The following is a 13,359-nucleotide window of genomic DNA, read 5'->3' as shown; positions in this document are numbered from 1 at the left end:
CTACAAACACCTACCGGTACATTTGACTTAACCTTCATGTCGTCCTGTGGGTCAAAATTGACCCATTTTAAAGTTTGAAAATGTGGGGAAAAAAAATATTTTCACAGTGAAATTCTGATGTCCACATTTTCAACATTTTTGGGAAATCTTTGAACATTTTTTGGTAGATAAAAAATGTTTCTTAAGAACATTCACAAAAAAATCAACCAAAATCCAGTGAATTTCGCTGGATTTTGGTTGATTTTTATGTGAATGTTCTTAAAGAAAATATTAGAAGTTTTACTGATATATATGGAATCACTTTAGATATTTTTAGGAATTTTTTTGGAAGATTTTTACTCATTTTTTGAAAATATTTACAAGAATTTTCTTGCCAAATTTGGGGGATTTTTTTAAAAATAAAACTTTTAAGGGAAACTTTTAAGGAATTATTGGAATTTTCTTCCTTAAGGTTCTGCAAATTTTCAGAAATTTGGGGAATTTTTTTGCTGAAATTTTGGATTTTTCACTCAGACAATGAAACAATATTTTTTGGTGCCCGTAAATGAGGACAACAGGAGGGTTAAAAATATGTTTAAAGCTTATCTGGTCCCATTATCATAATAGAACCAGATGAAAATAGTATTTTAAAGAACTTAAAGTCCTTTGGAGCACCATTTTTTGACAGTTCTTTGAGGCACCTTTAGGGGTTGTGGAACTAAAGTTGGTTCTTGTCTGCAAAGATCCTTTTCTGGTTCCAGGTAGCAGCTTTATTGTCTGAATGCAGATGCACAGTAGACTCAAAGCACACTGGAGTCACTTTAACTTATAATAACAATATGTTTATTTCCGTAAACATGGCGATTATACAGGCAATAGCGCACACACACAACTTCACATTCTGCAAGATAAAATAGCTTCATAGATACAAAAACAGAGATGGACAGCCGGAGAGGGAGGTGTCAGGAATCAGTTCATCCAGGAGGCAAAAAATGGTCATCAAGGAGCTTCAGGGATCCAGAAGGCGGACAGGAAACTTTAGTCCCACACCATTCCCGTTTCAGCCGGAAGACCCTCCGCCTGCCTCCACACTGCGTTACGTAGCTTGAACCATTTCTGCAGGGAAAAAGACCAACACAAACAGGTGAAGGGTTAGAAACAGGTGGCAGGAGGTTCTGTTCAAAGTATCTACTGCTGTAGAGCCTGAAACATGAGAGCGATGATGTAACCGGTTCTTCAGACAGAATACGGCCACGACATGAATATTCCTGAGAAGCTACACAGGTGGATGTCTTATATTGCCAAGAATTAAATACAAATGCAGTTCAATCCTCAGGCCACTGGCTATGTTTACTTGTAGACAATGATTTAAGGCTTGCCAACTGGACAGCAACATAATGTGATTCTCAAATAGGAAACCTAATCGCTCTGTTTATGTGAGTATTCAAACAACACACGTGAGATAAACAACTATATTGTTCATATGTGGAACTTCAGTTTAAGGAGTGAAAAGCTGCTATGACGCATTGGTTCAAGGAATAGTTTCACATTTCTGTCACACGGTTGTCTCAGTATAAGAATAAAACTGGAGAGCTGCCCATGATTGTCTGGCAGAAGAAAAACCTACGTAACATGCCATACCTTGTGTATGTAATCACACAAACAACAGATCAAAACAACATTTTGTGATTTTTAAAGAGAGTAACACAACATTAATAGCAAAATATTACATTATGAGCAAAGACTTCTTGCTTTTGTTACAAAAATATTTGATACGATCTGAGGAAACATGGCGGTAGCACATTAACAGCGGTAAAATGGCTACATGTGTTGACATACATAGACATTTAGCATTTAACATTTGGAATGCTTATATGAGTTTGTTATTATCTTGTAAATTTAACATATGGTGGAATGCGTGGAACATTTTGTAGGTCAGCAAAGTCAGCATATTAAGAACTGCTCTGACATTTAGCATTTTACATTTTACAATGCTAAAGTTAGCCTATTGACACAGATGTTAATCTGTTTAATTTAATATTTGTTGGCATAAAGTAAGTAAAAGCTAAAGTGAACATATAAATAGGTGTAGAATTTACCATTTGTTGATAATTAGCATTTAACATTTTAGCATGCTAACATTAGCCGAAAAATATATTTGATAACATATATTAAATTTAGCATAATCTGATTTATAGCATTTAAAATGTATCATTTTCGCATGCTAACATTCAAGTTAACATCTGCTGAATTTAACATTAATGCTAACATCTGTTAAATTTGACAAATGCTAGCAAATAGCAAGTGACATTTCAGCGCACCAAAAGTTAGCATATGCTATGAAATTCCAACACATGTCAAGATTTAGCAGGCTCAAGTTAACATATGAGCATCCATGCTTACAGCTTTACATTTATCATACATTGACATTTAGTAATAATAATAATAATAATAATAATAATAATAATAATAATACATTTTCTTTGTATAGCGCTTTTCAAAACACTCAAAACACTTTACATATAAAATCATCAAACATTAAAAACAGATATTTAATATTCAGCATTTAGCATGCTAATATTAGTATGTTAACGTATATTAAATTACATATGCTGCTACATAAAATTTTAGAGTACTAAAGTCAGAATGTTAACATCCATATTAACAGCTGTACAATTCAACATACACTGACATTAAGCATTTAGCATGCTAACATTAGTATGTTTACGTTCGTGCTAACATCGGTTAAATTTAACATATGGCCATAAAATTTAAGAAAGGCTGACACTTTTTATGCATTTTAGGATGCTAATGTCACCACGTTTACGTACATGTTAACAACCGTGAAATTTGACATATTCTGACAATTAGCATGCAACAGCTACAGTTAGCATGTATGTGGACATCTATTATAACATTTTAGCTCGTAAAATTAGCTTTACAAGTTATTTCATAACATCTATTAAATGTAACATGGAAATATAGCATTAAATATTTTGCATTTTATCATGCTAACATTAGCATGGTCGCAGTACAGTTTGGTAGTTCAGAATGTAATATGTTTGTTAGCTTATTACAGTTGTATTAGAAGTTTTTTGTACTTACAGTTGGTACATGAATTTTAACTACTAGTGTTTAGCATTAGTGCTGCTTATTTGTTGGGTTTCACAGAGAAATTTGTCATAGAAAGTGTGATACTGCATGAAATCATTTAACAGAAAAATGTACAGAAAGTCTTAAAGTTATGTTCTGAAAAATCAAATGAGCACAGAAGTCACTCTTTTTTTTTGTCAAGAATAATTGTTTAGTTAATGGTGTGACTAGAGTGTTGATTGTCAATGCAGAAAGATAAGCTATAATTAAACTATAATTAAATGAAAACTGTCCCTGTCTGACTCTCACAACCTTCACAGTCACATTGCAGTCACATTTAGTGCTGCATGTAAAAGTGGCTGCTGACTCACAGAGGCACAGCGGTGACCCTGAGGCTGAGTTTTATCAGAAAAACCACAGAAAGCGAATGTTTCCATCTGATTTTAAGAGAATGCAGGCAGTGACTGGGCCTGTTTCTCTGGGACCAGTTCCCTGCACAAGTTTTCTGCACTCTGACCGTTCAGCCAGCGACTGCTACACTAAAACTCCGACCAGATGACGACTGCATGGAGTGCCTCGACACACACCCGTGACCGGTCGCATTGCTGTTTTGCGGTTCATGTTGTCAAGGGACTCACAACAGCGCTGACGTAATCTCGATAACGCCAAGCGGGAAAGGGAGGGATTCAGGCCTCTGACACAAGACTAAAGCTGGATGTTTGAGCCGTGCGCCTGGCAGGAGGGTCGCTTTCCACGTTTTGTAATGACAACACATGAGATTTCCATTTGGAGTTGTCTGTGTTTGCACTTATAGACTAAATTGATTCAAGAACTATTCGCAGAACTTGGCTGTTCATGCTGATGTTTCACAACTAAAGAGCCCATCTGTAAAGTTGAAATTTTCTGTTCCTGGTTTTGAATGGAAGTTTTTTCTTTTTGTTGCTTTGGCACTTTTCTTTTTACAGGTACAAAAGACCTTTGAATCCCTTGTATAAGCAATTCATTTCTGAACAATAATAAACTGATTTATAATCCTGCCGACTTATACAATGGCGTTTGTGTCATTTTTTTTTCCTGTTGACTCGCGCTGCATTGCATAAAGGAGGTCTTTCAAACTCGACTCTGACGCAGCAAAGCAAATAAAACGCTGCATGGAAGGAGTTCAAACATGCCGCTGCAGAGGCCAGAGCACGTTGTAAATGTTGTTAATGCGAAACGGGGAGTGGTAGCCGGGGTGGGTTCCTTCAGCCGAAAAACTTCCAATGAGTTCTTTGTCAACAAATACGAAACACTCGACAGGATGGGCGGCAGGACCAAAGAGAAAACCAGGAAAAAAAAGGCATGAGCTGGAGGTTTCGTTGGGTCTTTTGAACAGAGGCCAGACCTTTACCTCACCCTGCCTGGACTGGGTTTAACTGTCAGGTCAGCCCGGCTTCTCCCACCTTTGTATGCAGTGAATGGAAACACAGAATCAGCCGGATTGTGAACGTCAGCCGGGACGTGACTGGCTAAAGACGAGGCTTGGCAGCAGTTTGCAGCAGTTAGCAAATCTTTCAAAGTTCAACATTTTCTTGTAGAAAATTCCTTTTTTCCACCACGTCCTGATACATGCGTGAAGTTCTGTTGCCAGAACAAAAACCAAGACCATAAATCACACGACTACCAGAATGAAGATAACCCATTTGGTTTGGATAACTCCAGCCTTGTCTGGTTAGCGTCCTCTGATCTTTAAAGGCAGGCTTAGGGATAGATTTTGTCCTAGATCTTTTCCAAAAGGAGTCATTTTACAGACATGAATGATTACATCCACCAGTAATCCTTCCGATGTGCAAGATTTAGTCTTTAAAGGTGAATTTTATTACCTGGAAAGCTACAAATTAGGATCTGTACTTGTCAGGGGGATTACTGCAAATTCAGAGATTTACCGTTCAAAAGTTTGAGGTCACTTAGAAATGTCCTCATTTTTGAAAGAAAAGCATATTTTTTCAATGGAGATCACATTAAATGAATCATAAATCCAGTCTAGACATTGTTAATGTGGTAAATGACTATTTTAGCTGGGAACGGCTGATTTTTAATGGAATATCTCCATAGAGGTACAGAGGAACATTTCCAGCAACCATCACTCCTGTGTTCTAATGCTACATTGTGTTAGCTAATGGTGTTGAAAGGCTAACTGATGATTAGAAAACCCTTGTGCAGTTATGTTTAGCACATGAGTAAAAGTGTGAGTTTTCATGGAAAACATGAAATTGCCTGGGTGACCCCTTCTGAACGGTAGTGTATACCTGGAAATTAAAGTCAGGATATCTTGACTTTTTCCAAGTTACCTACTCATGGAGGTGTAATATTAACATGGACAGAGCAGTTTCTAGGCTGCTTGCTGCTTTTATACTTGCATTTTGTGTAAACAGGTGGCCAAAAAAATCAAATGTTAGCTTTTCATACAGCAGTCTGCAACATCCAGCCTAGCAGATCATCTAAAAACAACAGGCTAACTTGTCTGCATTATGTTCCTCAATAGTTCTTGTGCTTAGATCACCAGTTAAAATATTTTCTGAAATCATATGGATATTGCTGCTCGTAAACTGTTTCTATCATTTCACAATAAAATAAGCGAGTAAGATGATTTAATATGCTACAAATGCTATCTGTTTATGCTGATTTAGAATCTGTTTAGGCTAATAAGGCTAGCAGGTAGAGGGCACTCAAAGATAACATGCAGATTTCTTCCCCAATCTATTGATTGAAAACTAAATATGATTTCAGTCTGCAAAAATTCTCTTTAGTTGAACACAAGATTTTAGTTTAGTTTTTTTTTTTGTTTTTGTTTTTGTTTTAGCTTTCATGCACTTTCTGTTGTACATGCTCAGTACTGTTTCCCCTGATGAGCCTGTCCACACGTTCCTGCTTGATATCATGAAAATAAAACTTTTTTTACTGGTGTTGGGAAAGTTTTACAAACATGAAGGCACACTGGGTTAACCCTCTGAGTTCCAAGCAGTTTTCTGGGTGTTTTATTAGCTGTTGTCCCATTTTTACTAGAATATAAAATCCAATATCTCTCTGGAAACAATAGCAATAACTAGAACAAAAAACGACTAAATCTGGAGTTTACATGTTCTGCATTTTTTTCAAGTCCCTACATATATATATTACGGATACTGGAAAGAATGGCAGCTCCACATGCTCTAGATGTTTAACCCCTATTGCACTTGATTTGTTTCCATACCTGTCTCTCTCTGTTGTAAACACTGCCTGCAGTTCAGCCAAAAAGTCAAAGGATTGTTGATTTTTGATCACAGCTGAGTTAATAATGTCTCTGCAGTTGTGCTTTGGAGCACAGAAGTTTTATTAATTTAATGGAAAAGGTTCATTTTTAATTTTTTTTGCTATTTCTGAAAAATGTGACTGATTTAGATTAAATAACAATTTTAAGCTTAAATTTGGTTAACCACACGTTACAGATAAGTAGTTTAGGGGCTGTTATAAAGTAGAAAATTTTTGCGTTTTTACAGTTTCTGGCTAATAAATGGTGTCATTTTTGAAATTTTTAAACATAATAATCTAGTTTTGGGGTTCAGAGGGTTAAAATCTCTAAAGAGACAAAGGAAAATCGGACCTTGTTTGCACTTAGAGGTATTCCGTCAACAGTTTTACAGACGTCTCTTGAAGTCTGTGGGGAAAATGCCTGGAGGGCCTCAGGGCATTTTATTTCATTATATCCATTAGAAAGGCTTGTATTGCAGAAGCATCCATCTTACACACATATGATGTAACTTCTCAAACAGTGCAGGCGTCTCTATGACAACGCAAAAGCATGTTTTAAGCACTTTGCATAATTTCTTCTGACGCTTGATTGTTGTTTTTGGCTGCATTAAAACAAAGACAGGTGTAAAATGTACTAAAGCTTCACATCTAGAATAAGTCTTCCTTCATTCTCAGTTTGAAAACCTGTTTACACACCTGCCAGAAATCTGCGCTGGGCGTTTTTGTGTTACCGCAGCACAGAGATATCTGGTGGAACTGGTTTGAGGTAGAAACCAGCAAGCAGCTCACATGTGATGTGTTCACTGGCGACATGTTTGCATGTGACAGCTGCCTGTTTCCACTCGACTGTCGGCCGCACCAACACAAACACGAGCAGGAATTTGCATATGAAACAAGCCTGATGTGGCGTCAATCCAAATGACAGATTTTACATGTGGGGCTTTTCCTCCTCCTGAGCACAGCTAAGCAAACAGCCGGGGCAGAAAGCTTGCTCTAAACTGAAACGTCCGCCAGTCTGGATGGCAGCTGGAGGAATCGGTGTGATCTGTCAGCGAGAGGAATGCTACTGGAACGTGGCTGCATATCTTCAGTGCGCTTTGCGTTGATATCGGTGCTCTGAAGCTTCACATCTGGCTGCTGATGTGACAGATCACAAACTTTACAGTAGGCCAAAAGACATTCCTCAGATAGAGAGGTGGTGGGAGTATTAATGTGTGGGAGAGAAGGGTGATGGAGACTAAACACCAAAGTCATAAAGTGAGGTTTTCTACAATTAAATGCCTGTTTTTCTACTTTAATTTATGACTGGGACATAAGCTTGCATGCTTTGTGCTCAACAGTTGCTGTTACTTATGTTTACTTCCTGACAAGCATTGCTTTCTCTTGCTTAAACTTTTCAATTTGGAAAATGTACAGTTTTTTCTTAGCTTAACATTACAGTACATTAAATATTTGTGGGTTTTGGAGATATGGTGACATTGCTTTGAGTGCTAGGAAGCTCTGATGGGCATTTATTGAGGAAAATAGCTGCTAGGTGCAGCCCTAATGAGCTCTAAGCGTGGGACTTCCCACATCCTACAAGGAAAAATAACATAAAACTGATGTTAAACAGACCCGGCTGCTGTTTATTTTTTAATGCTTGCATGCTTAGAAAGCATACTTTCAAGTTTGGGGAGTGGACTCATTCCACCGATGAGGATGTGGTTAAGAAAATAGAAAACAATGCTCACTGGTAGCATGCTTTCAATCAAAACACTGATTTCATGCCATTTTCCTTGATGGTTAATATGCCTAGTGACATTTAACCAATTTGTTTGGACCATAAAAGGCAAGAAGATCACAGTAAAATTGCCATTCAGTGCTTTTTTTTGGTCCAAAACCCAAAGATTTGCAGTTTACTGTCACATAATTCTTACATTTGAGAAGTTGAAATCTGAGAATTATTTACATTTGAGCACAAAATATGACAAATATTTGATTATCAGAAGTGTATGATTTTTTTTTGTCAGCTGACTTGTTTTTTCTCTCTGCATGTCAAACACAAGACGAGTTTCTCACATCCTAATGTACATTAATGCAGCACATACATGAGCAGCGCCCACATCTTTGACTACATCAACAGATAACATCTTAAAAACAACAGCCCCAGTCCCGCCCTCACTGTGTAACTGACAGCTTGAAGCCTGTACAGATGAGTTCGCGTGTTTGTTAGAATTAACAATAGCTGCACTTGAACCTGAAAAAAACAGCAGGAAACTCGCCTTCGTGAGGAAAAACAACCTGAAGCTGCTCCACTGATCATCAGTGAGCCGTTCCCTCCGTGTTCAGTGTCAGTTTACACTCAAATGAGGAATATTTCATCACATTGTGACGTTTTGACAGAAACGTTGGGCAGGTTCACCCTGAACGCTGACCTGCTCTTTTCACTGCTAATGGAGCTGATAGAGATTTAAAGCCTTGTTTTGCAAACCCTGCCTTTGTTCCTTTGAGCACCGTGTCACCCTGACACTGATAAACACTCAAAAACTTGTAAATTCTGTCCCAGTGAAGCTGTGACACCATAAAGTCTCATTTACTGAGTGTAGGTCTCATATTGTTTATTGTAAGCAGGTGATTTAAGTTCAAGGAAAGCAACGTTTGGTAAAGAAGTACAGCTGAGTACATTATACTTTACTGTATTTCAAGACTAATATGAAACATTTGTGTTGCTTAACATTAAACTACTCAGTGGTGCATAAATTATATTATCAAACTGACCTGGCAGAAGATGAAAATACAAGGTAGCAATTTTAATACAGTTTTATTTTTCACAAATTTCATTAAAATGTTATTTTTAATTAACGAGTAGTTCCACTGCAGACCTTTGTGTCCTCTAAGTACAGAAAATATATACAAACAAATAACAGAGTGATTATTTTTGACAGATATTGCCATTTTCATATGATTCTCAATTTCATAATCAGTATATTGTGACAATTTTTACTAGTAGCAAACGATTGGAGCTCCTCTGATTTCGATATTTTTGGTTATTTAGCCCCATTCCTTATTACTAAAACCATCTTCCATTTGTCAGCATGTTATTTAAAGTGTGCAAACAAGAAGCTTGGGAATTAGCAGGACTATAAATGACACTGAGATAAATTATGAGACCCAGGATGCTAATAAAGGATCAATCAGTGATCTTACTTGTCACTATCAGTCTCCATGAGTCACAAGTGAAGATTTAGACATAATAAATAAAGAATATATCGTAATAATTTAACCTATTCCAGCCTAAAAACCTGCTAAACAGCGGCTAAATTTAATGTGAAACTCCTGATCACAGGCAGGCAGTGAGGAGAGGGCTGAAATGTGACTCACTTGTGTTTCCTCCTCTGACAGTCCGCACTCCGCTGCGATCAACATGAGCGTCGTCTCGTCCGGATGCTTGGTGACTTTGTTAAAATTCTCCTCCAGCACTTTGACCTGCTCCTCCGACAGCTTCAGGCACTCCATCGCTTTAGAAGCCATAATCCCGTGTGTGTGCGTGTGTGTGTTCCCGCTCTCCAAAAGAGTTCAGCCTCGGTTGGTTGGAGCTCAGATGTGCGCACAGCTGGACGCGCGGAGCAGAAGGCGACGCGGTGCGTAAAGGACGCGGAGACGGAGCAGCGCGGTGCGGCGGTGCGGCTCTCTGACAGCCCGGCGGGAGTGTGCGAGTGTGCGTGGGTGTGTGGAGGCTTTACTACTGTCAACAGAGGCGCGTCATGAGGCCAGTCCCACCAGCGGAGCCCTCCCCCGGACACAACTGGAGGAGGAGGAACACAAACATCCCGACCGCAGAGCCAGATCCGACCCCGCTGTCAGGAATGTGATGGGGGTATTATGGGATTATCAGGGCAATAAAGAGGTGTAATTTATGAGGGGGCGAATCAGCCATGTTGGCCTGTGATGAGATGATGCCATAAAGTGATGTAATGTCACTGATACGTGGGCAGAAAGGCACAGAAAAATTTGTGAGATCTATGAGTAAAAGTGTCATGAAAAACAAAAAGATGAGAAAATTGTTGCCACTAGGGGGCAGAGAAATGAAAAATTTCCAAATAGTGTTAAATATTTCTGTCGTAATGCTACTATTTCTATTTTGGTAATATAACAAGACAAGCTGTTAAGCAATAACCAATATTTAAATCAGCAGCCTTGTATCGTGAAAACCAGGTTGCAAGAACACATCAGAACAACTTATCTATAGTCTGTCTGTTTGTCTGTGTGCAACATGACTCAAAAACAGACCAACGGATTTGGATAAAATTTTCAGGGAAGGTCAGAAATGACACAAGGACCAAGTGATTAGATTTTGGCAGTGATGCAGCTTATAGTCTGGATCCACTTGTTAAAGATTTCTGTATCATTGCGAGATAGCGGCACAGCGTTACTGTAACCGTGACAACAAGTGAACACTACGTCAGGTTCCTGCTGACGATCACAGGATTGCGATCCTGCCACAAATTGACCATTGCGGACTTATCAGCACTTATCCATCTGAAATGATACAAGGAACAACTGATTACATTGTGGAGGTGTTTCTGAGTCCCATCAATTCCCTCTGCCAGTTGCATATTTAAGCCACGTGATTCGGTATCCGTACATAACGTGCACATGCAAACACTCAGGCATATGGGTTCTGTAAAGCGTCTCGAGACAATTTGACTGTAATTGGCGCTATATAAATAAAATTGAATTGAATTGAATTGAAACCACACGTCATTTTGTTTGTGGGTATATCTATATTAAATGGCCACATTCTACAGTGCCGTGATTTCTGCCATGAATTTTTTCACAGTTTCAGCCGTCGGAAATGATACGACTGAGCAGCCTTGGTGGAGGGCTGTGCTCTCTGAGTGCTTTTCTTGTTTCTGCATGTAGCTGTCATTGCACTCCACATAGCTGCGACAAATGACCCACTGCCCCGACTCAAACCTATAACCATGTCGCTAGTCATTTCAACAGCTGAACGTGACTTGTAAAAAGCCTAAAATGGGTACACGCTTTCTTGCAAAAATATGGTTCAAAACAGTCCTACAATTAGTCTTTACTTAGAAGACTGTACATGTGTACTTCATTCAAGTGGAGCTACTTGATGTCGCATATAGTTAATAGAGCAGTGGTGGTTTCTTGTGGTAGCCTTTATGCTGAATTTGATGTTAATAGCGTAAAGGAGAAGATAGAGCAGAAAAAGGTGCTTTTTGACCTCCCAGATTTTAATCAACCAGCGTCTTGCCCCACCCAGCAGTTCTTCAGACCCACTCAGAATACCTACTTCACATTAAGTGCTTTGTTCTCCCCTGAAAACTGCTCTGACAGTGGTTCTACTGGGACGTTTCTCACGGTCAGAGCAAGGTTCAGGCCTGCTAGTTCCTACAGTGGAAAACGGCCAAATCAATCTATTCTGATGCACATTAGGAGACTGATGGAGCTCATTTCCCAAAAAGTAAAAATGAAAAAGCCCGTCAGAGACATTCTAAGAAACTGACCCGGATGGCAGGAACACAATAAGACACAAGAAGAAGGACAGAGGTCACCAACTGCAGCTGGATAAGCACACAGAGGGATATTATGCAACAGACGACTATAAAAATCTCACTGGTTCACTTTTAACTTAGTGCTATATCAGAGCCATATACGTATTTTATACTTCCCACAGGACAAAGTATTTTATTTAACCCTTACTTACAATGGAAACAAATATAAATAGTCCATACTGAAACCTGTCACTGTTATTAAATTGAATTAACACTGCTTTTGCCGCGACACAAACAATTTCAAAGAACAAAACCGAGTTTTTATGCTGCTATGCAAAGAGCCACAGCCTGAAAAACAAACAAAGGATGAAGGTATAACTCCCAGTTTTGCATCTTTACTTTCAGTTTAATCCGCCTGTTTATTTTAATAAGTCTTTTCCACTCTCTTTAGCGAACATGTTGATGGACTGGAGGCTTTGTTTTGAAGGCACCTGTTCAAGCATGACTATGAAAATAAAATCCTCCTCATTCACACACACACATGGAGAGGCTCTCCTCTTGTGCAAATGGTTTTGTTTCCACTGTTATGTCACCGAATTAAGTGAACGGATGCCCTTTGTCTACTGACTTCTAGTAATTTGCCTCCATCCAGACCAACAGTTAAGAAGCAGTAAATACAGGCACACACACACACACACACACACACACACACACACACACACACACACACACACACACACACACACACACACACACACACACACACACACACACACACACACACACACACACACACTCACTTCAGTTTCTTGTGGTGCTATATTTAGATTCTGATTAGACCTGTAATTATGTGGTACTCTCACTGAAAAGCTAGAGTCAAATGACTGCAGATCTTCCCAGATGATTTCCTCCCGCCTGCACAATTCAGCTAACCTTCCTAGCAGTGATACAAGCCGGGACTAGTCAGAGCTTTTACATCTACGTTAATACAGCCCCACTGTAGCATTAAGCATCGATTTAACGCCTATAAGCTCAGGTTTTTAAGGTATCTGGAGGCACATTAAACATGTGTGGAGAAATTTAGGCCCAGAATCGCTTAAAATGAGGCGGAATAGGTACTCATATCTTATACTTCAGCAAAAGTACCAGTACCACGGTGTAGAAATACTCTATAGCACTTTAAACAGTCATGTTTGGGGTCAAGAAAACATATTGGCAGAAGAGTTAGCATCAGTGTTTTTGAGTTATGACGACTTGTAATTAAATTATGTTCATAAAAAAACATTAAATTGGGAGAATGATCTTTTCTTGTGCAATCAAATGCATTAATTCCTGTATAAATTCAAGTTTTTGATTTGTTTAAGCAGAAAAATTGCAAGTTTGCATTAGAAAATGTATTTTTTAATATATATTTTTAAAATTTTGTAGCCATAGATTTAAATAAGTGGTTGGAAAAGGTTCCTTGAAAAACAAAAGTGCTCATTATGACGTATTTTATGACTGGATTATAATTATACAG

At 38.5% G+C, this 13,359-nt stretch overlaps 1 protein-coding gene across 1 annotated transcript; it reads right to left on the bottom strand.

Moving 5' to 3' along the window:
* Window positions 1-799: 799 nt before the first annotated feature.
* On the bottom strand, window positions 800-10,044 carry hopx (HOP homeobox). Its single transcript, XM_023282237.3, has 2 exons — window positions 9,703-10,044; window positions 800-1,095 (listed from the first exon to the last, which is right to left on the bottom strand). Exons 1-2 carry the CDS (start codon window positions 9,850-9,852, stop codon window positions 1,018-1,020), a joined length of 228 nt encoding a protein of 75 aa, XP_023138005.1. The 5' UTR covers window positions 9,853-10,044; the 3' UTR covers window positions 800-1,017.
* Window positions 10,045-13,359: the final 3,315 nt, after the last annotated feature.

The sequence above is a fragment of the Amphiprion ocellaris genome, chromosome 13, assembly GCF_022539595.1.
Source record: "Amphiprion ocellaris isolate individual 3 ecotype Okinawa chromosome 13, ASM2253959v1, whole genome shotgun sequence".
Taxonomy (NCBI): domain Eukaryota; kingdom Metazoa; phylum Chordata; class Actinopteri; family Pomacentridae; genus Amphiprion; species Amphiprion ocellaris.
Note: the sequence above shows the minus strand (reverse complement) of the source record. Positions and strands in the feature narration are given on the sequence as shown.